The sequence below is a fragment of the Phaenicophaeus curvirostris genome, chromosome 29, assembly GCF_032191515.1.
Source record: "Phaenicophaeus curvirostris isolate KB17595 chromosome 29, BPBGC_Pcur_1.0, whole genome shotgun sequence".
Taxonomy (NCBI): Eukaryota; Metazoa; Chordata; class Aves; order Cuculiformes; family Cuculidae; genus Phaenicophaeus; species Phaenicophaeus curvirostris.
The window spans coordinates 3,854,466-3,881,175 of NC_091420.1; the positions used below are offsets into that span (position 1 = coordinate 3,854,466).

Genomic DNA, 26,710 nt, shown 5'->3' on the forward strand with positions numbered 1-26,710 from the left:
GTCCCCATTTCCATCCCTGTCCCCTCCATCCCTATCCCCATTCCCTCACTCCTCATCCGCATTCCTGTCCCCTTCCCCTCCATCTTCATCCCTGTCCCCTCTGTCCCCCTCCCTCTGCCCGGCACAAAGATGGCGGCTCTCTCGTGCCCGTTCCCCGGATGTTGCCCTTACCAGTAATGGCGGCTCTGCCAGCACCCAACATGGCAGCTCTCCCAAGCCAGTTCCCCGGATGTTGCCCTTACCAGTAATGGCGGCTCTGCCAGCACCCAACATGGCAGCTCTCCCAAGCCAGTTCCCCGGATGTTGCCCTTACCAGTAATGGCGGCTCTGCCAGCACCCAACATGGCAGCTCTCCCAAGCCAGTTCCCCGGATGTTGCCCTTACCAGCTATGGCGGCTCTGCCAGCACCCAACATGGCAGCTCTCCCAAGCCAGTTCCCCGGATGTTGCCCTTACCAGTAATGGCGGCTCTGCCAGCACCCAACATGGCAGCTCTCCCATTCCCGTTCCCCGGATGTTGCCCTTACCAGTAATGGCGGCTCTGCCAATAACCAACATGGCAGCCCTCCCAAGCCAGTTCCCCGGATGTTGCCCTTACCAGTAATGGCGGCTCTGCCAATAACCAACATGGCAGCCCTCCCATGCCCGTTCCCCGGATGTTGCCCTTACCAGCTATGGCGGCTCTGCCAGCACCCAACATGGCAGCTCTCCCAAGCCAGTTCCCCGGATGTTGCCCTTACCAGCCATGGCGGCTCTGCCAATAACCAACATGGCAGCTCTCCCATGCCAGTTCCCCGGATGTTGCCCTTACCAACCATGGCGGCTCTGCCCGCACCCAACATGGCGGCGCGGCCTCTCCTGCCCTCACCCATCATGGCGGCGGTCGCGCCTGCGCGGGGCGGCGCGCGGGGGGCCCAAGGGCAAGATGGCGGCGCTGCGGGCGCTGTGGCGGCTCCGGGGCCCCGCGGGGCTGCGGGCGGCGGGGCGGCTCGGGGCGGCCCCGGCGCGGTGAGGGGCCGGGACCCGTTATAGGGCGGCGCCGGGACAGGCTGGGGGTGGTTCGGGGTCCGGTACCGCGGGGTGGAGCGGGTCCTGGGGGGAGGGGGTCGGCTCCGGGACCGGGGGGCGGGGGGGGGCTGGTCCCGGGGGTCTCCGGTGCCGGTGGGGGGCGGGGTCCGGCCCCGGAGCCCCTCACTCCCGGTCCCCAGGGCGGCGCGGCAGTGGCAGCCGGACGTGGACTGGGCGCAGCATTTCGCCGGCGCCGTCATGTACCCCAGCAAGGAGACCGAGAAGTGGGTGCCCCCCCCCTGGAACGGTGAGGGCCGCGCGGGGCGCCGAGGCACTTTGGCGGAGCTCCGGGGGTCCCGGGAGGAGCCTTGAGGTCATTTAGGGGGCTCTGGGGGTCCCGGGAGGAGCCTTGAGGGGGTCTGAGGGGCTCTGGGGTTCCCTAGACAAACCTTGAGGTCATTTGGGGGGCTCTGGGTGTCCCGGGAGGAGCCTTGAGGGGCCTTGGGGGGCTCTGGGGGTCCCGGGAGGATCCTTGAGGGGGCTTGGGGGGCTCTGAAGATCCTGGGAGGAGCCTTGAGGGGGTTTGGGGGGCTCTGGGGTTCCTTAGACAAGCCTTGAGGAGATTTAAGGGGTTCTGTGGGTCCCTGGAGGAGCCTTGAGGTCATTTGGGGGGCTCCCGGGAGGATCCTTGAGGGGGTTTGGGGGGCTCTGGAGATCCTGGGAGGATCCTTGAGGGGGTTTGGGGGGCTCTGGAGATCCTGGGAGGAGTCTTGAGGGGGCTTGGGGGGCTCTAGGGGTCCCTGGAGGAGCCTTGAGGTCATTTGGGAGGCTCTGGGTGTCCCAGGAGGAGCCTTGAGGGGACTTGAGGGGCTCTGGGGGTCCCAGGAGGAGCCTTGAGGGGACTTGGGAAGCTCTGGAGACCCTGGGAGGAGTCTTGAGGGGATTTAGGGGGCTCTAGGGGTCCATGGAGGAGCCTTGAGAAGCCTTGAGGTCATCTGGGGGGCTCCGGGTGTCCCGGGAGGAGCCTTGAGGAGGCTTGGGGGGCTCTGGGGGTTCCTGGAGGAGCCTTGAGGGGCTTTGAGGGGCTCTGGGGGTCCATGGAGGAGCCTTGAGGGGGTTTGAGGGGCTCTGGGGGACCCAAGAGGAGCCTTGAGAGGATTTAGGGGTCTCTAGGGGTCCATGGAGGAGCCTTGAGGTCATTTAGGGGGCTCTGGGCATCCCTGGAGGAGCCCCCAGCCCCTTGAGGGGTGCCCCTGGGAGGGCATGGGGTGCTCTGGGTGGTCTCCGGAGGAGCCTTTGGGGGCTCCCTCCCCGACTCGGCTGTGCTCCGCGGCGCAGACAAGGACCCGGTGGCTCACAAGAAGGTCTCCAGCCTCACCATCAACTTCGGGCCCCAGCACCCGGCAGCGCACGGCGTCCTGCGCCTCGTCATGGAGCTCAGCGGAGAGAGCGTCAAGCGCTGCGACCCCCACATCGGCCTGCTGCACCGCGGCACCGAGAAGCTCATCGAGTACAAGACCTACCTCCAGGTTCCGTGCTCCTGGCGCTTCCCAGTCCCCGTCTGTCTGTACCCGGAGGGGATTTGTTCGCCTCTCAGGGTTTGGAGCGGTGCTTGTACACGGAGACGGCTGGTTTATGGGGTTCTGGGTTCTCTGCACTCGCTTTAGGGGTCTCTGCGCCTAGTTTTGCAGGTTTTTTGCTTGTTTTTGGGGTCTCTGTGCCCGTTTTCAGGTCCCTGTGCCCATTTTTGCAGGTTTTTGACTTGTTTTTGGGGTCTCTATGCCCATTTTTGGAGTCTCCCAAAGCCATCTGTCCATCTCTCTTATCCCACGGCGCCGGCTGCTCCAGCCCAGGAGGTTTTGTGCTGCCTCCGGGGCCGGAATCGCCGGCAGGCGCTGCTCAGAGCCGCTTCCTCCGACAGGCGCTGCCGTACTTCGACCGCCTGGACTACGTCTCCATGATGTGCAACGAGCAGGCGTATTCGCTGGCCGTGGAGAAGCTGCTCAACATCCGCCCTCCGCTGCGGGCACAGTGGATCCGAGGTGAGGGCAGCTCCGGATCCCACCCCAAGGGGCTCTGGATCCCACCCCAAGGGGCTCCGGATCCCACCCCAAGGGGCTCAGGGTCCCACCCCAAGGGGCTGCAGCTTCAGATCCCATCCCAAGGGCTGCAGATCCTGGCTTCCCAGGGCTCTGGATCCCATCCCAGGGGCTCTGGATCCCATCCCAGGGGCCGCAGCTCCCAGTTCCCTTGGGCTCAGCCCCCCATCCCGCTCCCCGGCACCTCATTCCTTCTCTTCCCCGTTCCCAGTTCTCTTCGCGGAGATCACCCGGCTGCTCAACCACATCATGGCCGTCACCACGCACGCGCTGGACATCGGAGCCATGACTCCCTTCTTCTGGATGTTTGAGGAGAGGGAGAAGGTGAGCGGCGACTCCAGGACTCGCTGCTCCCCACGGAGCCGTGCCGGGGCTCGGCACTGGGAGCGGATCCGGTGCTCGGTGCCGCCCACGGGGCCGTTGTGGCCGCAGCCACCTCTCCCGTGTCCCATCAGATGTTCGAGTTCTACGAGCGCGTCTCAGGAGCGCGGATGCACGCTGCCTACATCCGCCCCGGCGGGGTGCACCAGGTGAGGACCCCGTTCCTGGCACCGCATCCCGTGTGGAGGCGCCGGCCGAGCCCGGCTGATCCCTCTCCCGGCGCAGGATCTGCCCCTGGGGCTGATGGACGACATCTACGAGTTCGTGAAGAACTTCTCCCTCCGCATCGATGAGGTGGAGGAGGTGAGGTGGGACGGAGCTTGGACTTGAGGAACCTCACGTGTGAAACTCCTGAGGTTCAACCAGCCCAAGGGGAAGGTCCTAAGCCTGGGTCGGGGCGATCCCGGGTTCCAATCCAGGCTGGGGGTGACGTGATGAGAGCAGCTCTGAGGAGAAGGATTTGGGGGGCTGGTTGATGAAAAACTTGACATGAGCCAGCCCAGAAACCACCCATGTCCTGGGCTGCATCGAGAGAATCATGAACAGCAGGTAGGGAGGGGATTGTCCCCTCTGCTCCTCTCTGGTGAGACCTCGTCTGGAGGATTGTGTCCAGTTCTGGAATCCTCAACAGAAGAAGGAGATGGAGCTGTTGGAGCGGGGCCAGAGGAGGCTACAAGGATGATGTGAGGGTTGGAGAACCTCCCGTGTGAGGACAGGCTGAGAGAGTTGGGGTTGTTCAGCCTGGAGAAGAGGAGGCTTCAAGGAGAACTTAGAGCAGCTTCCAGTGCCTGAAGGGGCTACAAGAAAGCTGGGGAGGGGCTGTTCATAGAGGCTTGGGGTGATAGGACGAGGGGCAATGGGGATAAACTGGAGAGGAGCAGATTTAGACTGGACATGAGGAGGAATTTCTTAACTCTGAGAATAGTGAGACCCTGGAAGAGGTTGCCCAGAGCAGGGGTGGCTGCCCCATCCCTGGAGAGGTTCAAGGCCAGGTTGGATGGGGCTTGGAGCCTCTGATGCAGTGGGAGGTGCCCCTGCCCGTGGCTGGGGTGGGACTGGATGGGCTTTGTGGTCCCTTCCAACCCAAATTGTTCTGTGTTTCTGCTCGGGGTTGGGAGAGGGGCTCGGGCCCCATCCTGGTATCGCACATCCCGGAGGTTTTGTCCCTCGGGTGGGCTGGGGGCCAGTGACCAACGTCTGTTCCCACAGATGTTGACCAACAACCGCATCTGGAAGAACCGCACGGTCGACATCGGGGTGATAACAGCTGAGGAGGCTCTCAACTACGGCTTCAGGTGGGTCTGGCGGCTCCGGGGATGCCGGGGAGGGCTCAGCCTCCGGCCAGCACCCTGGGAAGGTTGGAGTTGAACCTGGAGAGCTTGGCGCCAGCTCCCAGCACCGCCCCCACTCCAGTATTCCCAGCTCCGTGTCCCCCAGCTTCCAGTACCCAGCTCCAGCTTCCCCAGGGCTGCCTGGAGCCGTGGTGGGGGCTGGGGCTGTGACGCCGTGTCCTGCCCGGTGTCCCCACGCGGTTCGGGGTCCCCGTGGGGCGTGGGGAGGCCCCGGCGCTACCGTGGGGCTGGGGTCCCACCTCATTCTCCTCCCAGCGGTGTGATGCTCCGCGGCTCCGGCATCCACTGGGACCTCCGCAAGACCCAACCCTACGACGTCTACGACCAAGTGGAGTTCGACGTCCCCATCGGCTCCCGGGGCGACTGCTACGACAGGCGAGTGTCACCCCGCGGGGCCGGAGCTGCTCCCCGTGCGGCTCCTGAGCGGCGTGTGGCTCCCACAGGTACCTGTGCCGCGTGGAGGAGATGCGGCAGTCGCTCCGGATCATCCTCCAGTGCCTCAACAAGATGCCAGAGGGGGAAATCAAGGTGGATGATGCCAAGATCTCCCCTCCGAAGCGGGCAGAGATGAAGGTAACCGTGCTTCCTTCCCCGCCGGGGCCTCGTGTTTGGCGTGGCAGAGGTTTTTGCCGGCGTTCTTCGCTGCCGGCTGGGCTCGGGAGCTTCGCCGCCGGGTCTGAGGGCACCCAGGCTCTGTGCCGGGGCGTTCGCTGCCGGCCAGGCTGCTCCCCTCACCCCACGTGTGGACGCAGCCCCCATCCCGCTTCGCTTTGGCCGCTCTCTCTCCACAGACTTCCATGGAGTCCTTGATCCACCACTTCAAGCTCTACACTGAGGGCTACCAGGTGCCCCCCGGGGCCACCTACACGGCCATCGAGGCCCCCAAGGTGCCAGTCCTCGCGGTGCGGGGTGTCCTGGGGCTCCGGCACCGGCCCGATGAGCTCTGCTGGTGTCTGGGAGCCGGAGCTTCGGCGTCCCCGCGTCCCCAGCCCCGTCCTTGTGTCCTTGCAGGGGGAATTCGGCGTCTACCTGGTGTCGGACGGCAGCAGCCGGCCCTACCGCTGCAAGATCAAGGCGCCCGGCTTCGCCCACCTGGTAGGAGAGCCCGACGCGGGGATCCCAGCGCCTGCGCGTCCCCCCAGCCCCTCCGGCTCCCGGCTCGCCCTGTTCCGGTGCTGCTGGAGCTGGTTTCCTCCTCCTGCGGATCCCTAACCGCAGCGGTTGGGTGGGGGTGGGTGCCGCTCTGGAAGCAGCGAAGCCAGCCGGGGGGGTCTGGAGGGGCGGCCGCGCGCTGACAGGGTCCCTGTGCTCCAGGCTGGCCTCGATCGGATGTCACAGGGCCACATGCTCGCCGACGTCGTGGCCATCATCGGTGCGTTCCCTCCTCGGGAGCCCCTGACACGTCCTAGGGGGACAAATCCTACTCTGACCCCTCTCTCTCAGCCCCTGCCACGTCCTGGGGGTACAAACGCTGCTCTGACCCTTCTCTCTCAGTCCCTGCTTCATCCTGGGGGGACAAATCCTGCTCCAACCCATCTCTCTTGGTCCCCGTTTCATTCTCAGGGGACAAATCCTGCCCTGACGCCCTCTCTGTGTGCTCCTGCTTCATCCTGGGGGGACAAATCCTGCTCTGATCCCTCCCTCTCAGTCCCTGTTTCATTCTGGGGGGACAAATCCTGCTCTGACCCCTCTCTCTCTCCCCCAGGCACGCAGGACATCGTCTTCGGGGAAGTGGATCGGTGATGCCGCCACGGTGGGCGCCGCGCCTGCTGCTCCGGGTCCCCCTCGCCCCCTCCCCATTCGGGTCAAATAAATAAAGGCTAAAGCGGGTCGTGCCGGGCTCTGCTGCTCTCTCAACCCCGGCTCTTCTTCTCTTTCCCACGCTTGGCTCGTGGCAAGGGGAAGCTCTTGCCCGCGGTGCCAGCCGAGCTGGTGACGCCGGCGTTGGTCTCTCGCGGACCTTGAGCAACGTCGGCGAGGGGGAAGGGGGCGGCTGTGCCGGCCGGAGGCGGGGAGGAAGGCGCTGGTTCTGCGGTCGCCCACTCTGGCGCCATCGCCCCGCGGTGCCGGACGCCCCAACGCAGCGATGGGAGCCCGGTGGGCGCTGCCGGCGGCCGCGCTGGTGCTGCTGCGAGCACCGGCCGCAGGTGGGGGACGCGGCGAGCAGCTCGGGGGGCACCGTGGGCGCTGGGTGGGGGCTGGGGGTTGCCGAAGCCCCTCTGGGGGTGCATGTGGCACCCGAGGGCGGCTCCCCGTGGGCTCTGGCACCGGCCGAGGTGCCGTTGGCGTCGCTCGGGCATCACCGGGTGCGGAGATGGGCGATGTTCGGATGCGCTCGGTGTCCGATCTGGATCGGTGCCGAGCGCCGCTGAGCCGAGACCCCTCCCCAGAGGCGCTGATGGAGCCCGAGCTCTGCTACGTCCTCGACGCCTTCCTCTTCCTCTACAGCATCGTCCTCACCGGCCTCTATTGCCGCCTCAAGGTGGGCACCTGCACCCCTGGTGACCCGGCGAACACCCCTGGGCCCCGTCTTTCGGGGGTGGAAAAGCCCCCCCAGCCCCATCCTGTGTCTTTCTCCTCTCAGTTCTTATTTTTCCCCTCTTTTTGGGTCCCCCCCGCAGTTCCTGATGCGCCGCACGGCACCGCCGGCAGCCGGCAAGAAGGTAACGGCACCACTGGGATTGGGGCCCCCCAGGAGGGACGAGACCCCCCCCCCAGATCCAACCAGCACCTGTTGGGGGGGTCCTGACCTCGTGGATGGGGAATTGGGGGGTTTGGGGAGGAATCTGGGATCTCCCTGGTGTGGGGGGGGGGGGGTTGGGGTGTCTGTGTCCCCCCCCTCGTCCTGCCCCCCACCCCAAAAGCTCTTTCTCTTTCTCTTTCTTGAAGCAGAAGGAAGAAGGCGAGTACGCTGTGAGTGGGGGGGGCTGGCTGGGAATGGGGGGGGTCATGTCCCATGATGGGGGGGGGGATCCTGTCCGGCGGGGGGTCCTGGGTGGAAATAGGGGGGTCATATCCCACGGAGAGGGGGGAATCCTGACCAGGGGGGTTAATCCTGTCCTGGGGGTGGGTCCTGGCTGGGAATGGGGGGTCATGTCCTGGGGGGGGGGTCCTGGGTGGGAATGGGGGGGTCATGTCCTGGGGGGGTCCTGGGTGGGAATGGGGTCATCATGTCCCATGGAGGGGGAGTTAAACCTGTCCTGGGGGGAGGGTCCTGGATTGGAGTGGGGGGGTCATGTCCTTGGGGGGTCCTGGGCGGGAATAGGGGGGTCACGTCCCATGGAAGGGGGTTAATCCTGTCCTGGGGTGGGTCCTGGGTGGGAATGGGGGGCCAGTTGAGGGGGGTGGGGTGATGGTGGGGGGGATTTGGGTGTCCCAGCCCCCCCCTGTCCCATACAGGGACTCCGCACGGAGAGCCAAGAGCTGTACGAGACCCTGGAGAGAAGACCTGCCTGACCACCAAGCAGAACTGGGAGCCCCGAACTGGGGGGCTGGGAGGGTGGGTGTTGGGGTGCTGTCCCCCCCCCCTTGTACACCCCTCAGTAAAGCACCGGCGAGGCGGGGCCGGGCCAGGAACCGCCGGTTCCAGCTGTTTGACCAAAAAGCTGCATTTTGGGGTTGTGATTATGGTGGGAGCGCGGTGACCCCAAGACCTGGGACCCCCCTGTGACCTTGAGGGACCCCATGAGCTGGGACCCCAAAACCCTGAGAGCTGGGACCCTCTGGGCTGGGACCCTGTGGGATCCTGGGAACCCCCAAATCTGGGACCCTGAGGGGCTGAAGACCCCCAGATCTGGGACTCTGAGAGCTGGGACCCCCGTGACCTTGGGGGACCCCACGAGCAGGGACCCCAAAACCCAGGACCCTGAGAGCTGGGACCCTCTGGGCTGGGACCCCGTGGGATCCTGGCAACCCCTCGGCTGGAACCCCCAAATCTGCGACCTTGAGGGGTCGGAGACCCCCAGATCCAGGACCCTGAGAGCTGGGACCTTGGGGACCTTGGGGACCCCCCGCCCTGGGGGACCCCGCGGGCCCCGCCCCGCAGCGCCGCCTGGCGGCCGCACGGGCCCTTTCACCGCGAGGGGGCGGGGCTTTGAGGAGGAGGCGTGGCTTGTGCCGAGGGGCGTGGCTTGAGGTGGGCGTGGCTTGAGCACACGCCATATATGGATATGTGGGCGTGGCCTAACCAGGAAGGCGCTGGTTTGGGGCGTGGCCTGGAAAGGGGGCGTGGCCTGCGCGGCGGGTCCCGCCCCCCCCGGAGCCGGCGCGAAGATGGCGGCGGAGCCGGGGCCGGAGGCGGCTCCCGACCCGGAGCTGGAGGAGCTGCTGGAGAGTGAGCGGGGCGGGGAGAGAGGGGCTGGGGGGGCCCGGGGGCGCCTGGGGGGGCCGAGGAGTGCGGTGGGGGGCCACGAGGCTGGGGTTCACTGGGGGGGCTGGGGGGCTTTGAGGGCTGGAAGGGCTGAGGGGGCTGGGGAGGCGGGGTGGGGGGTTCGCAGGGCAGCAGGGGGGCTGGGGGCTGCTGGGGGGCTGGGGGGCAGAGGGGTGCCGTGGGGGTGGGGGCCTTTGGGGGTTGGGGGTGCTGGGGGGGGCTGGAGGCTGCTGCGGGTGCGATGGGGCTGGGGGTGTGTGGGGTGCAGGGGTTCAGTAGGGCTGGGGGTCATCGAGGGGCTGTTGGGGGTCAGGGAGGCTGGGGGGGATGGGCTGGGGGGGCTGGAGTTATCGGGGGTCGGGGGTTCTGGGGTGTGGGGGGCAGGGGGTGCTGCAGGAGGCATCGGGGCTGCGGTTTGGGGGCCGTGGGGGGGACTGGGGGGCGTGGGCTCTGTGGGGTGCAGCGAGGGGGCAGCCGGGGTGACTCTGGGGCGCAGAGGGGGGGTCTGTGGGCCGGGGGGACGTGCAGGGGGGGTCTCCTCATGCCAGCCCCTCCCCAGGCGCCCTGGATGACTTCGAGAAGGCTCGTCCGGCACCGCCCGCGTCCCAGCGCTCGCCCAGCGCCACCGACGAGGTGCGACGCCGCCGGGATGCGGGTTCTGGCTTCGGCCCGCGGGGCGCGGGGGGCCCTGACGCCGCCCCTCTCGCCAGGCCACGCTCTTCGCCCCCCAGGAAAAGTTCTTCCAGGAGCTCTTCGAGGGCGAGTTGGCGTCGCAGGCGGCTGCTGAGTTCGAGCAGGCCATGCAGGAGCTGGCGCGCGAGGAGCCGCACCTGGTCGAGCAGTTCCAGAAGCTCTCGGAGGCCGCGGGGCGAGTGGGTGAGTGCGGCGGCACCGGGATGCGCCGGAGGGAGCCGCGGGCTCGGTTGCGCCAGACCTTGCGTGTCGCAGCGCGGCGAGTCCTGCCTCAGCCCCAGGTGTCACTGAGATTGCGGCACAACGCGTGGCGTGGGATGGGATTTGGGAACCGCCACGCTAGGTCCTGAAAAGAATCATAGAATCACCAGGTTGGAAAGGACCCACCAGATCATCGAGTCCAACCATTCCCATCAATCACTAACCCATGTCCCTCTGTACCTCGTCCAATGAGGTCTCCCCTCAGCCTCCTCTTCTCCAGGATAAACCCCCCCAGCTCTCTCAGCCGCTCCTCTTCTTCTCCAGCCCCCTCCCCAGCTTCGTTGCTCTTCTCTGCACTCGCTCCAGAGCCTCAACATCCTTCTTGTGGGGAGGGGCCCACAACTGACCCCAGGATTCGAGGAGCGGTCTCCCCAGGGCCGAGGCCAGAGGGAGAAGAACCTCCCTGGCCCTGCTGGCCACGCCGGCTCTGATCCAAGCCAAGATGCCCTTGGCCTTCTTGGCCCCCTGGGCCCCTGCTGGCTCCTGTTCAACCAACCCCCCCAGGTCCTTCTCCTCCAGGCAGTTTCCAGCCAGACTCCTCCTGGTCTGGAGCTGCTCAGGGTTGTTGTGCCCCAAGCGCAGGCTCCTCTCTGCCGTTGCGGTGCTGGGCGTCCTGTGTGCCAGGGGCTCGTTGCACGTTGGAGCGCGGGGAGGGGAAGGTTTGGGGGTGGCCCGGGATACCCGGCATCTCGGTGTTTCCAGCCGGCGTCTCTCGGTTCCCGCAGGCAGCGACGCGGCCTCGCAGCAGGAATTCACCTCCTGCCTGAAGGAGACGCTGAACGGGCTGGCCAAGAACGCCACCGACCTGCAGGTACGGCCGCCCCGGCGGGGTCGGGGGTCCCGGCGTGCCGCGAGGTGACGGTGTCGGGCGTCGCAGGGCTCGGCGGCGTCCGAGGAGGAGCTGGCGAAGGCGCTGGAGGGGCTGGGGCTGGAGGAGGGTGACGGCGAGGGGAGCGTCCTGCCCGTCATGCGCAGCATCCTGCAGAGTCTGCTCTCCAAGGACGTGCTCTACCCCTCGCTCAAGGAGATCACCGAGAAGGTGCGGCCGCGGGATGGGGCGCGTGGAGGTGATGGGATGGGGGCTTGCGGTGCCGGGATGGATGTCTGTCCCCAAACGGGGCCGTGTGTCCGTCCCGGCGTGACCGTCCCCGTCCCTCTCGCTGTCCCAGTACCCCGAGTGGCTGCGGCAGCACGGGGCGGCGCTGCCGGCTGAGCAGTACGAGCGGTACCGGGCCCAGCTCGGCGTCATGGGGCGCATCTGCCAGCAGCTGGAGGGCGAGCGGCCCGGCGAGGGCGAGGAGGAGCGGCGGGCGCGGTTCGAGAGCCTCCTGGACCTCATGCAGCAGGTGGGGGGACAGACGGACGGCTGGGGGGACAGGGGGACAGAGGAGGACTCACACAGATTGATGGGTAGGGGGATGGAGGTGGGATGGACAGGGGGACACTCCCGCCAGTGCCACCCTGACCCCCCGTATTGCCCACAGCTGCAGGACCTGGGACACCCCCCGAAGGAGCTGGCGGGGGAGTCGGTGAGTGTGTGTGTCCCCCTCCTAATGCTGGGGTCCCCCCATCTCCACCCACACCCCTGGGACCCCCTGCTCCCTTCCCTCTCCCCCCAGGTGTTGGGGTCCCCCCCTCATCCCTCTCCCCTTGGATCCCGGGGTGCCCCCCAGCCCCCACATGTCCCCTCAGCACCCCTGTCCCCCCTCTCCCACGATCCCCTAGGGGCCCCCCCTTACCCCTCTGCCCCCCAGGTCCCCCCTCTCCCCGAGCCCACCACGTCCCCCCTCACCCCTCTCCCCTCTCCCCCAGCCCCCCGGTCTCCCCTCGGAGCTGCTGGGGGGCGCGGGCTCCGAGCAGTGCCGCCTGATGTAGCGGCACTGGCAGGGGGGCCCAGAGCCAGCGCCCCCCTCGTCAGCTGCTAACGAAGACCCCGAGGATGAGGAGGCTGAGCCGGAGCTGCAGCCGCTGAGACCGGGGCCGGACGCTGCCCCCCGACTCTGCCGTCCCACGCCGAGGGGTGGGGGGCGGCTGGGGGAGCTGGGGGGGGTCCTGGGGGTGTGGGACCCCCCCCGCCGTGTCCCCGGTAAAGGTGATGGTGACCGTGCCGTGTCCGGTGGGGAAACTGGAGCCACGGCGGCCAGAATGGGGGCACGGGGAGGGGGTGAATGCGGGGCAGGGTTGGGGGGGTGATGCCTGGTGCCTAATTTAACTTAGAGGATTTAATTATCACACTGAAATTATAAACAACTGAATTCTCCGAGATACGAATCCTCCAAGGGTCAGGGATGAACTTACAGGCGGGGGTTTAAACCAAAACGCTTGGATGATCCGTATCGCGCCGCCAGCGCCGTTTTATTGTCTCGCGTCGCCGCGATGGGTAAAATTGTGCTGCTGTTAATACATCAAATGTGAGAAAACACCTCGTGGTTGGAATTAACCGGTACAATTGGGCTGTGCCGCCTCAACCGAAGCTTCTCCAGCGCACACCCCCTCCCCAGCTTTCTTGTAGCCCCTTCAGGCACTGGAGGCGGCTCTAAGGCCTCCTCAGAGCCTTCTCTTCTCCAGGCTGAACAACCCCAACTCTCTCAGCCTGTCCTCACACAGGAGGTTCTCCAACCCTCACATCATCCTTGTAGCCTCCTCTGGCCCCACTCCAACAGCTCCATCTCCTTCTTCTGTTGAGGATTCCAGAACTGGACACAATCCTCCAGCTGAGGTCTCACCATAGAGGAGCAGAGGGGACAATCCCCTCCCTCCCTGCTGTTCACGCTTCTCTTGATGCAGCCCAGGACACGGGTGGTTTCTGGGCTGTGAGCACATGTTGCTGGCTCATGTCGAGCTTCTCATCAACCAGCCCCCCAAGTCCTTCTCCTCAGGGCTGCTCTCCATCATCCCAAGCCTGGATAGAAAGCGGGGATTGCCCTGACCCAGGTTTAGGACCTTCCCCTTGGCCTTGTGGAACCTCATGAGGTTCTCCCAGCCCCACTTCTCCGGCCTGTCCAGGTCCCTACATCAGGGAGGTGGCTTTGTTAATTGCTACAATTACCGGTGGAGCAATGAAGGCCTCGAGAGCTGTAACCGTTACCTGCGATAATTAACAACGAGTTAATTTGTTACCTTTTGTGACCCTGCAGGGGTACAGTGAGAATCTATAAGAATAGAGGAGGTAGGGTGAGCCTAGAATGACATGGAGGGGTACAAGGAGGGACCTAGGGCCCCTTTAGGGAGCCCAGGACCCCTTGAACCCCTCTAAGAGCCTCCCAGGATCCCTTTAGGGATGCCGACAACCCCCCTAGAGCCCTCCAGGACCCCCTGAACCACTTTGAGACCTCCCAGGACCTCACTAAGACTTGCCAGAACCCATCTAGGGACCCCCAGAACTCCTCTAGGACACACAGGACCCCTCTATGGGCACCCTGGACCCCTTTAGGGACCCCTCTAGGGACCCTAGGACCCCCTGATCCCTTATAAGAACCCCCCAGGGCCCCTCTAAGACCCTCCAGGACCCCTCTAGATACCCTCAGGACTTCTGTAGGACCCCCAGGGCTCCTCTAGGGACCCCCAGAGCTCCTCTAGGACCCCAAAGACCTCTCTAGGGACCCCCAGGATCCCTCTAGAGCCCCCCGTAAAGCGCATGACTGGGTAGTGACTTGCGCTGTCGCGCGGCGTCGTGCGCTGCCGTAACGCGAGGCCGGCGTTGCCACGGCGACAGCGCCCCCCACCAACCCGCGGGGAAGCGGGGTGCGGGATGGCGCTGTCGCGCGGCGGGCGCTGCCGTAAAGCGCGTGTCGCGGCGCCGTAAAGCGCGCGGGGGAGGCGTCGCGCTGAGATGGCGGCGGGTGGGCCCGGGGCCGGGGCCTGAGCCGCGCCGGGTCGGTACCGAGCCGGGACCCCCGACCCACCCCCCCCGCCCCGAGCGGCGACACCGGGGCCTCCCCTCCCCCTCCCACCGCGTCGGGACGGGTCCTTGGCGGGGGGGAGGGGCGAGGGCCGCGGGCCTGGGCCTGGACCCGGACCCGGGCCTTGGCGGGGGGGGGGCGATCCCCCCGTGGGGTCCTCGGGCCTTTTGCGGGGGGAGCTGCACCTTTGGGTGCCGGGGGGGCCGTCCCTGAGTCTTTGAGGTGGGGGGGCTGGTGTCCCCAGACCTGTCCTTGTGCTTTTGGGGGGGTTCCTGTGCCTTTAGAGGTCACTAGGGGGTCCCATCACCTTTAGGGGGGAGATGGGGGGGTCCCTGGTGCCCCCAGGCCTGTCCTTGTGCTTCTCGGGGGTTCTCTGGTGCCCCTAGGCCTGTATTTGTGCTTTTGGGGGGGGGTCCCTCGTTCCCCCAGGCCTGTCCTTGTGCTTCTGGGGAGTCCCTCGCCCTTGAGGGGATCTCTGTGGTCCCCGGGCCTGTCCTTGAGACTTTGGGGGTGGGTCTGAGGGGGTCCCTAGTGCCCCCAGTCCTGTCCTTATGCGTTCGTGGGGGTCCCTGCTGCCCCCACTCCCATCCTTGTACTTTTTGGGGGGGTCCCTGCTGACCCCAGGCCTGTCCATGTGCTTTTGGGGGGATCCCTCACCTTTGAGGGAGTTTCTGTGATCCCCAAGCCTGTCCCTGAGGCTTTGAGGGAGGGTCTGGGGGGGTCCCTGCTGCCCTCGAGGGGGTCCCTGTGCCTTTAGAGGTGACTGGGGGGGGTCCCAGCACCTTTAGGGGGCAGCTCGGGGGGGTCTGTGTTGCCTCTAGGCCTGACCCTGTGCTTTTGGGGAGTCTCTGTGGCACCCAGGCCTGTCCCTGTGCCCGTGGGGGGCTCCATTAGTCTTTGGGGGTGACACTATCTCTATGCCTCTACATCCTTGCAGTCCCCGAAGGGGTCCCCATGCATTTGGGGGTGGCTGGGGCCCCCCCTTCTGTCCCCAAGGGGGTCCCTGTGTTCCCTCAGGCCTCTCCCTGTGCTTTTAGGGGGAAGACTGGGGGGGTCCCTGTGCTTTTCGGGGGGTGCGAGGGGTCCCTGTTGCCTCTGGACCTGTCCCAGTCCCCTCCCAGTGTCCTTGTCCCTCCTGGGGGACACTGTTATCCCACCTTGGGGGGTGTTGGGATCCCTCCTGCCCCCAGGGCTCCTTGCTAGGGGGTGTTGGGGGTCCTGTCCCACCCGGGGCCCCTCCTTGCCCCATTCCAACCTCGCTGTCTGCGGGGCTTTCCCCCCCTTCCCTGCAGGAGCAGCTTTGGGGTCCCAGGGCAGCCGGACCCTGCGCTGCCGGGCTTCGCTGCATCCATTTCATCGGCTGCCAGCGACCGTCCGGCGCCGGAGCTGCCGCGCAGGTGAGTGGGACGCCCTGTCCATCCGTCTGTCTGTCCTGTGTGCCAGACAGGGATACTGCGGCTGCCTCCAGCTCCTTCCCGATGCCGAGTTCTTCCCGTTGGCTGTGGTCTCGGGCGGCTTTGCCGCTGTGGGATTGCCTCAGCCTTGGGACCACCGCGCCCTCCTGGGGATCGGGGAGCGCTGGATGGGGAAGGGGCAGTGCTGAGGTGGCTGGTGCTCATTAACCGCGATTAATTAGGCCCTGCTCGCACCAGGAGCGTCCCACAGCATCCCTGGCAGCACTGGGGGTGCCGTGGAGTCGCTGGGAAGCAGGGTGGGAGGTGGGGAGAGAGGCTGCCGTGCTCAGGATGCTCCAGGATGGGGATTCTGGGCCTCTCTGGGGTTGCAAACGAGGAGCTGCTTAATGAGCGCTGTCCCCGGGACCTGCTGCACTCATGGAGAGACTTGGAATTCACTCCAGGCTCTCCAGAACGTGGCTCCCGGCTCGGCAATCCATCCGGCCTCTCCTGGGGTGGGAATAGGGCTTTAATGGGGTTGAACCCCCCCTCCGTCATCCCCGGGGAGGCGGTTTCTCCGCAGCCGCATCCAACAGAAAAACTTTCCTTAAATAGAAGAGCTGAGGTGGGCCGGCGCGGGAGGGACCTAGTGGGAACGCGGGCACGAGGCCGCATCCCGTGTGCCAGGGCTGTGGAAATGGGGCGAGGGTTCCCGGTGCCTCTGGAGCAGCCGAGCTCCTCCCGGGACCTTCGTGGCACCGGCTGGGTGCTGAGCGCCCGCGGAGCCTGGCGTCCTGGGGCTCACACAGCGACGTAAACCCTGGGGTGATGGGGCAGCCGCGGTTCCAGCTGGAAGAATCGGCGACGCTGTGGCCTGCGGCCGAGTCCTGAGTGCCGGCGGATGGATGGGAATCTCGGCGTTGTGGGTCGGGGGCTGTGGCGCTGCGGCCGAGCTCGCGGCTCGATCCTGGCCCCCGTGGAGGCCGCCGGCACGCGCAGGGGTGTTCCTGGGGCCCTTGCTGTGGAGCCGCAGCGTCAGGCTGGGAGCGTGTGGAGCCAGGAGCTCTGATCCTGTCCAGATGTCGGCACTGGGGAAGCGCAAACCCCACGTGTCGAATTCCGGGCCCGGATCGCCGGCTCCAGCGCGCGCCCCAGGGCGTTACCGAGGCCTGGTGCTGGCGGCGGGTGCCGGGCTCGCTGCCGGGCCCCATCCCATCGCTTCCCACAGCCCGTGCTCCTCGAGTTGGGCTTGGAAGCGATGCCTCCAGCTCCATCTTTGTTTCCAACCACCAGGAACTCGAGTGTGGGATTTCTCGGTGTCCATTTGCCCCTGCCAGACCCGTTGTGTGCCGGCTGCCGCGCCGTGGAGCTGCCGTGTGCCACGCAAACGGCTTCAGAGCTGGTGGTGGCTGGGGAGGCTGAGGCAGAGCTGCCAGACCGGCTCTCCGTGGGCACTGGGCAGTTGGCACGGGCCAGGCTGCTTCTCTGGCGTGTCCAGAGCCCGGTGTCCGCTCCATCCTGGTGCTCGCAGAGGCTGTTGAGGCCGATTTTCCCTCTGCTCCCTCTTTCCTGACTGGAAACGAGGGCACGAGGCGCGGCTGCGGCACCACGAACACCCGCTCTCTCCTCCCTGGAGCCTTCCTGTGCCGAGAGCCTCCGGAGGGATGTGCGGGGACGCCGGTGCAGCTCTCGTCCCCCTTCACTTCCCAGCCCTTTCTGTCCTGGCTCCGCTCACGCTGGTAGTGCCAGAGTTAAACGCTTTGTCCTCTTCGCACCACCGGAGCGCGGCTGCCGGCGGCTGGAGCTCGCTGGCAGTTTCAGTTCCTTTCCCTAAACTGCTCCTGCCCCGTCAAAGCTGTTATTGTGCTTTAGCCGAAGCCGGCCTGGCTTTCTCGGCGCTGCCGTGCGGCGCTGGCCCCTGCTCCGTCACCCACAGCCCTCCTGCTCGCTCCCGCGTCCCTGTTTCTGAGGGAATCGGTGCCCGGGCTCCGGCCAGTCAGAGCTTTTTGCCCGCGCTGGGGCTCCGCTGCCGTTAATTCCCGATCTAACGAGGATTAGTCTCCAGAGCACTGGCTGTAATCAGAGTTAATGATGTCCCGGCTTTGGCTTTTCCCTGCGTGTAAACGAGAGCTTTCCACGATTCCCTGGCCCCAGCAGGGTGGCCCAGGGCCGCTTCGGTTGCTGGTGCTGACTGGGAATACCTGGGAGCTGAAAACATGCTCATCCATGGTTTTCCATGTGCTCGCGAGGAGCTGCTGAGCCTCTCCTGGAGCACCTGGAGCTGCCAGGGAGCTCCTGGCCCCGTCGCCCGGCTCTGCCCTTCCTGCTGTCCTGGAGGAGCCGATCTGGGGATCTGCAGCACGGAGGGGAACGGCCCCACGGCAGTGCCGGGGGATTCTGTGTGTTGGATGGTGTATAAAAACCTGTCACTGGGGTTAAAAACCCTCCCGGGCTGCTTTTCCCCGGATCCACCTGCCATCCAGGCTCTGCTCCGATCCCCTGAACCCGCGCTGCACGTCGTGGAGCTGCTTTGGGCTTGCGGGAGTTGGTGCTGCCACCTCCTGCTGCTGAGCCTGGCCTGGGATCGGGAAGCAGGGACCTTGATCGGGATCAGGAAGCGGGGTTTGAGTTCAGGAACTGGGAAGCGGGGACAGGGTTTGGGATGTGGGAATTGGGAAGCGGGCAGCTCCCTCTGCCATCTGCCTTGTCCCTGAGCTGCGGCACTTCCAGCACGTCTCACGATGCTCCAGCAGCATGGTGAGGTGCTCCAGCCTCCGTTCTCTCCCTCCCGCAGCAGGGTGAGCGCTCCGGAAGGCACGATGTCGGATAAAGGGAGCAGCATGGATGGGAAGACGGACATCGTGAACGGTAAGGACTCCGGCAGGGCCCGGTCTCCCTGCGCCGAGCTGTCCCGACGGGAAGGCTGACGGCGTTGTCCGCCCCGCGCAGGCAGCCTGTCCAGCAGCCCAGAGGAGATGTCGGCCGAGGAGGGCCGGGAAACGTCCTCCGGCATCGAGGTGGAGGCCTCGGACCTCAGCCTGAGCCTGATGGGAGACGAGGTGGGGCCCAACCGCACCAGCACGGAGAGCCGGGACACGGACACGGAGAGCTCGGGCGAGGAGAAGGACTCGGACAGCATGGACGACACGGGCCACTACTCCATAAATGAGGAGAGCCGCACGCTGGACCGGTCGCACTCGGAGGAGGAGGAAGAGGAGGAAGAAGAGGAGCAGCAGCGTTCCCACCGCCGCGCCCAGCGCAAGCGCGCCAACCACGAGCACGACTCCTCGGATGACGAGCAGGCCCTGGAGGACTGGGTCTCCTCGGAGACCACGGCGCTGCCGCAGCCGCGCTGGCAGGCCATCCACGCCCTCCGGGAAAGGGAGCTGGGCTCCAGCTCCCGCTTCGTCTACGACGCCTGCGGGGCCAGGGTCTTCGTGCAGCGGTTCCAGCTGCAGCACGGCCTGGAGGGGCACACGGGCTGCGTCAACACCCTGCACTTCAACCAGCGCGGCACCTGGCTGGCCAGCGGCAGCGACGACCTCCGCGTGGTGGTGTGGGACTGGGTCCGGCGGCGGCCAGTGCTCGAGTTCGAGAGCGGCCACAAGAGCAACGTCTTCCAGGTGAGGGAGGCGCGGGCCGGTCCCCGAGGGCAGGGGTGGCAGGAGATCCCTACAGTGGGCAGGGACCGGCTCCGGGAGCGTGGAATTCTGTCTCTGCGGGGGAAGGAGGGGCCTGAGAGAGCTGGGATGGTGGCTCAGAGAGCTCGGCCTGGCGAGCTGAGGTCTCGCAGTCGCTACCGGCAGGTCCGAGCACGCAGGTTCTAGCAGGGCCTCGTCCTCTCCCTGTCTCCCCCTCTGCCCTCCTTTCTGTCCCCTGCCCCAGCGCTGAAATCCGCCCCTCTCTGCTCTTCCAGGCCAAATTCCTCCCCAACAGCGGGGATTCCACGCTGGCGATGTGCGCTCGGGACGGCCAGGTCCGCGTGGCCGAGCTCTCCGCCACCCAGTGCTGCAAGAACACCAAGCGCGTGGCGCAGCACAAGGGAGCCTCCCACAAGGTGAGCCCGGAGCCGCCTCAGGGGCTCGCAGGGACCCCCGGAGCCCCCCGGCTGCTGGGAGCAGCGATGGCAGAGCCGCCCGGTCCTACATCGCTGCCGGGGGGACGAGGCTCTGAGCCCTGCGGGATGTGGAGGGCTCAGAGCTGTGCCAGCTCTGGGAAACAGTCGGTGGTTTGCTGGGAGAGAGGGATCTTTGCCACTTTGTTGGGTAACAAGGGAACCAATGCCCGAGTATTTATCTTCCAGCTGGCCCTAGAACCGGATTCTCCATGCACTTTCCTATCAGCAGGTGAAGATGCTGTAGTCTTCACCATCGACCTGAGACAAGACCGGCCTGCCTCGTGAGTATTTCTCTCCTCACTCCCGTTGCCGGGACCAGGGAGGCTCCAGAGGGAGATCGGGGCCTGGGGGGCTCCGGCTGCGTAGGACTGAGGGTCCCACTTGTGTGGGAAGGTGGATTGGGTTCAGCCTCGGAGTCGCACTGGCGCGGGGTCAGACCAGACCACTTTGTGGAGGCCGGCGGTCTCACACAGGGATATGGATATGAGCCTCGCTAATTAGAGGAGCGCGTTTGAACCCTCGTCCTCCCTGGATGGGGCCCGGTCTGATGGAAAACAGGAACGATCCTCGTGTGGCAGAACCTGGCGCCTGCCTGCTCCCGCTCGCCCGTCCCAGGGCCGATTAATCACAGCCCGGCCGTCCCCGCGCTGGCAGCGGCGCGGAGCTCACGGCTCCGCCTGCCTCGCTCGTCGCACGGGCGCTATTGTGCTTAATTGAAAAACAATAATTAGTGAGCAGCTGAGTGGTGCAAGCTGGATCTTAACCTGCAGCGCTGAGAGAGCTGCCGCTCCTGACGCGCTTCCAAGAAAAATCGGAGGCAAGTGTTCAAACAGACGCTGGGGTTCGATATCCTGGTGCTCTTCCAACACGGCAGAACGTTGTTTTGAAGATGATCCCGCTTAAATCCGAGGCCCCGGCTCCCGCGGAGGGGGTTTATTTGTGTGTGCGAGCGCTTTTGTCTGCAGCCCTGAGCCCATCTGTTTCATAACCAGGACAGAAACTGCTGGGGCGTTTCAAAACAGCCGCACATAATCCTCATCGCCGCGTGCTCGGGCTCCGTTCGCAGCCGTGGGCTGCGTGGGTCCTGCCCGCTCTCGCTCCCACGCTGTTTGGGGCTGACGCAGGGAGCGAAGCCGCTCCGGAGGCAGGGATCGCGGGCGGACCGTAGGCAGCTCCCGTTGTTCGTTAAGCCGAACGGTATAATTAGGAGGGAGCCGAGCTCGTGAGCTGCCTGCTGCTTCCCGAGGATGCTGCTCTGAGTTGTGTTCTTGTCCCAGAGCCCAAACGCCGAGCTCGGGGGGGATGGGGCCGCGTCGGAATGCGTTAAATCTGGGCCTTATTTACAGCCGGGCGGGTCACGAGAAATAACAGCGGCGCCAGAGTTAAATCCGCTGCCGCGTCCGGCTCCCTCGGGCCCCGCTCGGGCCCTGGAGCCCCTCAGGCACAGCGATTTCGCTCCGTGCTGTCTGAGTCGCCTGCGTGCGCTTCAGCCGGAGGCTGCGCTGCTCGGGGGGGCTGTGGTGGTGTCTGCGTGGTTTATTTTTTCTGAGAGTGAGTAAGAGCCTTGCGCAGCTCCCGCTCTTCCCATCTGGCCCCTGTTGAATCCGAGATGGATTATTTTGTTGTTGTTGTTTTAACTCGTCTCTTAAAGGAAACTGGTGGTGACAAAGGAGAAGGAGAAGAAGGTGGGTTTGTACACCATCTACGTGAACCCCGCCAACACCTTCCAGTTTGCCGTGGGGGGCAGAGACCAGTTTGTCCGGTGAGTCTGTCAGACGGAGCCCTCGGAGTGGAGCTGGATGTCTCGGGGGGTTCCGTGGGTGACTCCCAGCCCCAGAATCACCGGCGTCCCCCCAGAAACGCTTGTGGCTGCAGCCATTAATGCCTTCAAAGCCCGTTCTCCCTTGGCAGCGGGAACATGATGGGGATTAACAGAGGGGGATTTGGATCCTCTGAGGTTTAGCACTGGGATTCGCTCCCTGGAGATGGGAGATCCAGCTAGCGATGCTCTTAACGAGCCTCCCATAAGCCTCCCCTCATCCCTGCTGCCAGCATTGCCAGCAGTGAGGTCAGGGCTGGGGGGTGTCCTCAGTTCCAGAGGGACTTGGCTTCTGAAGGGACAAATCCGACCCCTCGGCCCTCGAAAGGCTCGAGGCAGCCCCAGCGTGGGCCTGGGCTGTGTCCGTGTGCCTGCTCCCTCGGTGCCAGCATCGATCCGAGCTCCCGTGCAGCCGGTGGCAATGAGTGGCTGCTCCTGCAGCTTCCCAAAGCCGAGCAGGCTTGTGCCTCCTTGCTTCCCAGCTCCCCGAGCAGAGCCGCCGCGGCGCTCAGCTCCCTGCGGATGCGCAGCGGCTGCTCCTCGGGGAGCCCTGCCGCCAGGATCACTCGTGCGACGGCAGCTCCCTGCGGCGCCAGCCGTGCCGGTGTCTGGCGCGCAGGCAGCAGCTCCCGGGGCGCCGGGCATGGAAGCGTTGCCAGACGGCTCTGCCGGCAGTGCCGGCACCTCGGCAGCTTCGGGAAGCGCCTGGCGTCGATGCTCAGAGCGCAGCCGCCCCTCCTGCCCTCGTGTCCGGGTCCACGTGCCTCCTCTCCCCCCGGCTTCCCCTGCTCCGGGTGGGCTCGGGGAGGCTGGGATCGGCTCGGTGCGGTCACGGCCCCCGGCGCCGGTCACAGCCTCGGGCTCTGACGTTGCCACGCGCCTCTAACATGATGAGAGGTGACGCTAAGCCGCTTTGGCCGAGACTCCTGCCAGCCTGGGCCGCTCGCAGCTCCACGATTCCCTCGGTGAGGGCTGGAGCCTCAGCAGCGCCGGAGCCGGCTCAGACGGGGCCTGGTGGTTGGGAACAGCGAGCGCTGTGCCGCTCTCCTGCCCCACGTGCCAGCCGTGCCGGCTCTCGGGGCCCGCTGGCTCTCGAGGCATCTTCCAACTCCTGACGTCCATCCCTCTAGGATTTACGACCAGCGGAAGATAGATGAGAACGAGAACAATGGCGTGCTGAAAAAGTTCTGCCCTCACCACTTAGTAAGCAGCTCGATTCCGCGGTGTTCGGGGCGGCACCGAGGGTCCCTTCCCCACGGGGATGCGGCACAGGAGAGCTCGCGGGGGGTGGATCTGGCCCTGCGTGCCGGAGTGAAGCCGATCCTGGTGTGGGGCGAGCGAGGAGCCGCTGGTGGAACGAGAGCGTGGGATGAGGCCCGGGCAGAGCTGGATCCACGCAGCGCTCCCTCGGGAGCACTCGCTGGCCGGGCCTCTCGCAGGCTTCCTGCCTGGAAAACGGCTCAGCGGGACAGACAAACCGCCTGGGCCGCGTTTGTTCCTTTGCCCCGAGTTTGCTGTCCGTAAAGTCCTCTCGGGGCAGGATTTTGGGCTCTGACCCTCGTGGAGCAGCTGAGGGCTCCCAGCAGGCCTGTGGCCGGCATCGGGTGCTGGCACGGAGCTGAAGCAGAGCTCTCTGTGCTTTCCTTAGGTGAACAGCGAATCCAAAGCCAACATCACCTGCCTGGTCTACAGCCACGACGGCTCCGGTGAGTGCCGAGGGACGGGGCGCCGGGAGGCACCGGGAGCGGGATGGCGCTGCCGGGGGCCTCGCGTTCCGCACCGGGCCCAGCGCCAACGCCCGTCTCTCCCGCGCCAGAGCTGTTGGCCAGCTACAACGATGAGGACATTTATCTCTTCAACTCCACGCACAGCGACGGGGCCGAGTACGTCAAGAGATACAAGGGGCACCGCAACAACGCCACCGGTGAGGGACGGCGTCGGGGCTGGGGGTCCCTGGGCCGGGCTCCCAGCGCCTCCGCGGCCCCTTCCCCAGCAGCGAGAGGGTCCGGGGGGGTTGTGGGGTGGGGTGACCCCCTCCTCGTGCTGGCAGCCAGGCCTCGGGGCTGGCCCTGCAGCCACCCGGAAGAATAATCGCCCGCTTTTAGCTCTTTTCTGCAGCCCCCGGTGTTTCATCGTCCTCTCCTTTCACACAAACTCCGGGGCTCGTAAAGAATGAGCCATTGTGTGTCCGGGGACGGAAGAGATCCGCGCCGGTAACCCTGGAAACCCGCTGGCTGCCAGGCAGGACGGGAACTGGTGGGAATTGGCTCCTGACAGCCTCGGGCTGCTTCTTTTTCTCTCCTTTCAGTGAAAGGCGTCAATTTTTATGGTCCGAAAAGCGAGTTTGTGGTGAGCGGCAGTGACTGTGGCCACATCTTCCTGTGGGAGAAGTCGTCCTGCCAGATCGTGCAGTTCATGGAGGGCGACAAGGGAGGCGTGGTGAGTGCCCGCCGCCTGCCGCCCACGGGCTCTGCCCGATGCACCCTGTCCTGGGCTCTTTTACACCCTTGGCGGCTCTCGCTGTGGATCCTCGGAGAGCAGCGAGCGGGAGGCGAGGGCTGCGGTGCAGCTGGGGTCCCCCAAGACCCCTTTAGAGACGCCAAGACTTTTCTAAAGACCCTCAGGACTCCACAAGGGACAGCAAGAACCCGCTAGAGTCCCCCTAGGGCCTCTCTATGAACCCCAGGACCCCTTTTGGTAACCCGGGGCCCCTCTAGGACCACCCAGGACACATTTAGCAAACCCCAGGACACCTTAGTGAACCGCAGGAACCCACTCGAGAACCCAGGACCCCTCTAGGGACCCCCAACACTCCTCTAAGAACCCTGTGATTCCTCTAGGGACCCGCAGGACCCTTCTAGGGACACCAGGGACCCTCTAAGAACCCCCGGATTCACTCCCAGATCCCCCCGGGGTGCTCCTCAGCCCAGGACGGGTGGGAACATCCCCCATCCTGGAATGCGTGAGATCTCCTGGGCCGGATCCGAGCGTGGCTCCTCGCTGCGCGTGCAGCTGCATCCTCATGCAGGAAAAGGGCTGCAGCTGTGCCGGGGCCGGCCCTGCGCCGCCATTCCCAGGCTCCGGACGGAGGATCGGGGCCCCAGCGCCCGCCGCCGGGGCAGCCGTGCCCGCCTCTGGCTCCGAGGGGCCAGGATGGTGCTGGTGGGACTGGGGCTGGCAGGGCCGTGCCCGCTGCTCCCTCCGGCTCCGGCTGAGCCCGTTCCCGCTGGCCCCACAGTCGCCTTTTGTCCGGGCGCCCGCGGCCCCGTGCCAGCTCCTGGCGGCTGCTGGCACCGCCGGATCCACCCCGATGGCCATCGGGGCCTCGCGCCCTGGCACGGACGCGGCCCTGGTCCTGCTGGGTTGGGGTCGCACCCATCAGCTCCATGTCCCGGGAATTCTCGGGGGCTCCCTGAATTGGGGGGGTTTGGTGGGGGTGGTGTGCATGTCCCCCTTCCCAGCACGAGGCGGTGATCCCCTGGGAACCTTCCTCTTCTTTTCTTCCCTTCCCCACCCTCCCTTTTTCCCTTTTCCTCCCCACTTTTCCTCCCCCCTCTCCCTCTTCCTCCCCCCTCTCCCTCTTCCTCCCCCCTCTCCCTTTTCCTCCCCCTTCTCCCCTTCCCCTCCCTGTGTCCCCTCCCCTGCGGGGGAGCAGTTTTGGGTTTAATTCCTCTGGTTTCTGCCCCAGGTGAACTGCCTGGAGCCCCATCCCCACCTCCCCATCCTGGCCACCAGCGGCCTCGACCACGACGTCAAGATCTGGGCTCCCACGGCCGAGAATCCCACCGAGCTGGCCGGCCTGAAGGAGGTGAGACCCCCAAAACCGAGGGATTGGGGGGTGGGGACACCCCTACAGCCCCCCCCGACGCCCCCCACCTCCCGTCCTCGCTTCCAGGTGATCAAGAAGAACAAGCTGGAGCGGGACGAGGACAGCCTGCACCACACCGACATGTTCGACAGCCACATGCTCTGGTTCCTCATGCACCATCTGCGCCAGCGCCGCCACCACCGCGTATGTAACGGGGGGTCTGTTCCCCCCCCGCTACCCCGATCCCCCTCCCATTTCTTCTCCCCCCAGCCCCTTCACCCCCTTTTTTTTCTCTCCTCGGCAGCGCCGGAGAGAGCCGGGTGCGCCGGACGGTGACTCGGACGAGTCCCCGAGCTCCTCGGACACCTCGGACGACGAGGAGGAGGGTCCGGACCGGGTGCAGTGCATGCCCTCCTGAGCCCCGGCACGGGGGGGCGCGGCCCCCCAGCTCTCATTTTGTATTGACTTGTTAAGGACACCCCCTCCCCAAAACCTCCCCCTCCATCCTCACAGTCCCCCTGAGGCCACAGGCCCGCAGCTTGGGGTCCCTGTGTCCCCCCCCCTCCTCACAGACCCCCAGCCTGGGGTCCCTGTCCCCCCATGAGGCCACAGACCCCAGCCTGGGGTCCCTGTCCCCCCCACCCCTCACAGACCCCCAGCTTGGGGTCGCTGTCCCCCCACGAGGCCACAGACCCCCAGCCTGGGTTCCCTGTCCCCCCCACTTCTCACAGCCCCCCAGCTTGGGGTCCCTGTCCCCGCCACCTCCTCACAGCCCCCCAGCTTGGGGTCCCTGTCCCCGCCACCTCCTCACAGCCCCCCAGCTTGGGTTCCCTGTCCCCCCCTCCTCACCCTCACAGCCCCCCCGACCCCTCGAGGCGGCGCAGCCTTGGCTGGGAGGGGGTGGATGTCCCCCCCCTCACCCTCGCAGCCCCCCCAGAGGCCGCACACCTTCAGCCTGGGGGTCCCGTCCTCATCCTCGCAGCCCCCCCAGTCCCTCCTCAGCCTGGGGGTCCCTGTCCCCCCACCCTCCTCATCCTCGTGGCCCCCCCAGGGTTCCCACCCCCCCATTTCTCCTCCCCACCAATCTGGGGGGGGGATTTTTCTACTAACGTGGCCCCTTGCACCACTCTGGGGTCCCGGCCCCCCTTCCTGCACCCCCCTTTCCCCGGGAGGGGGTCCCGGCCCCCTCCCCAGCCCCCCCTTTTCCCTGGGGGGGGTGGTTCTCCCCCCTCTCCTCGGGGGTGTTTGCAGACGCTTGTTTCTAGTTTGTACATATCTGTGATTTGCACTTGGTTTGGCCCCCCCCGCAGCCCCCAGGAGCCCCCAGGAGCTCCTTTTTTTTTTGGGGGGTGGGGGGGGACAGCAGCGAGGGCCCCCCCGCCCCTCATAGAGGCCTAATTTTCTATGTATGAAACCAAACGGAGCTGGGACGTTACCGGGGGGGGGGAAACTGTTGTAAAAGTTTGAATATATGTTATATATAAAAGCAATAAAAACCGACAGAGCCA

General features: G+C 65.9%; 4 protein-coding genes across 6 annotated transcripts; all 4 read left to right on the forward strand.

Moving 5' to 3' along the window:
* The first annotated feature begins 903 nt into the window (after positions 1-903).
* On the forward strand, positions 904-6,696 carry NDUFS2 (NADH:ubiquinone oxidoreductase core subunit S2). The gene is made up of 14 exons (XM_069878488.1): positions 904-1,007; positions 1,208-1,314; positions 2,346-2,536; positions 2,929-3,049; positions 3,318-3,430; positions 3,562-3,636; positions 3,713-3,790; positions 4,697-4,782; positions 5,095-5,214; positions 5,283-5,412; positions 5,631-5,726; positions 5,851-5,934; positions 6,154-6,211; positions 6,545-6,696. The coding sequence occupies exons 1-14, from the start codon at positions 925-927 to the stop codon at positions 6,580-6,582; spliced, it is 1,380 nt and encodes a 459-aa protein (XP_069734589.1). The 5' UTR covers positions 904-924; the 3' UTR covers positions 6,583-6,696.
* Positions 6,697-6,775: 79 nt separating this feature from the next.
* On the forward strand, positions 6,776-8,443 carry FCER1G (Fc epsilon receptor Ig). 2 transcript variants are annotated; one of them, XM_069878489.1, is made up of 5 exons: positions 6,776-6,986; positions 7,230-7,321; positions 7,461-7,502; positions 7,729-7,752; positions 8,239-8,443. In XM_069878489.1, the coding sequence occupies exons 1-5, from the start codon at positions 6,926-6,928 to the stop codon at positions 8,293-8,295; spliced, it is 276 nt and encodes a 91-aa protein (XP_069734590.1). In that variant the 5' UTR covers positions 6,776-6,925; the 3' UTR covers positions 8,296-8,443. The 2 variants fall into 2 exon arrangements, with proteins under 2 accessions (XP_069734590.1, XP_069734591.1); XM_069878490.1 differs by having other exon boundaries at positions 7,732-7,752.
* A 623-nt stretch (positions 8,444-9,066) lies between these two features.
* Positions 9,067-12,584, forward strand: PEX19 (peroxisomal biogenesis factor 19). The gene is made up of 8 exons (XM_069878566.1): positions 9,067-9,172; positions 9,768-9,841; positions 9,919-10,084; positions 10,888-10,973; positions 11,040-11,201; positions 11,332-11,508; positions 11,647-11,691; positions 11,975-12,584. Exons 1-8 carry the CDS (start codon positions 9,112-9,114, stop codon positions 12,035-12,037), a joined length of 834 nt encoding a protein of 277 aa, XP_069734667.1. The 5' UTR covers positions 9,067-9,111; the 3' UTR covers positions 12,038-12,584.
* Positions 12,585-13,916: 1,332 nt separating this feature from the next.
* DCAF8 (DDB1 and CUL4 associated factor 8) lies at positions 13,917-26,710 on the forward strand. Of its 2 annotated transcripts, none has more exons than XM_069878423.1 (14): positions 13,917-14,037; positions 15,357-15,465; positions 18,256-18,326; positions 18,408-19,081; positions 19,375-19,515; positions 19,762-19,856; positions 21,227-21,337; positions 22,525-22,597; positions 23,043-23,100; positions 23,211-23,318; positions 23,703-23,833; positions 25,083-25,202; positions 25,290-25,406; positions 25,507-26,710. In XM_069878423.1, the coding sequence occupies exons 3-14, from the start codon at positions 18,278-18,280 to the stop codon at positions 25,618-25,620; spliced, it is 1,791 nt and encodes a 596-aa protein (XP_069734524.1). In that variant the 5' UTR covers positions 13,917-14,037; positions 15,357-15,465; positions 18,256-18,277; the 3' UTR covers positions 25,621-26,710. The 2 variants fall into 2 exon arrangements, with proteins under 2 accessions (XP_069734524.1, XP_069734525.1); XM_069878424.1 differs by having other exon boundaries at positions 15,357-15,461; positions 18,253-18,326.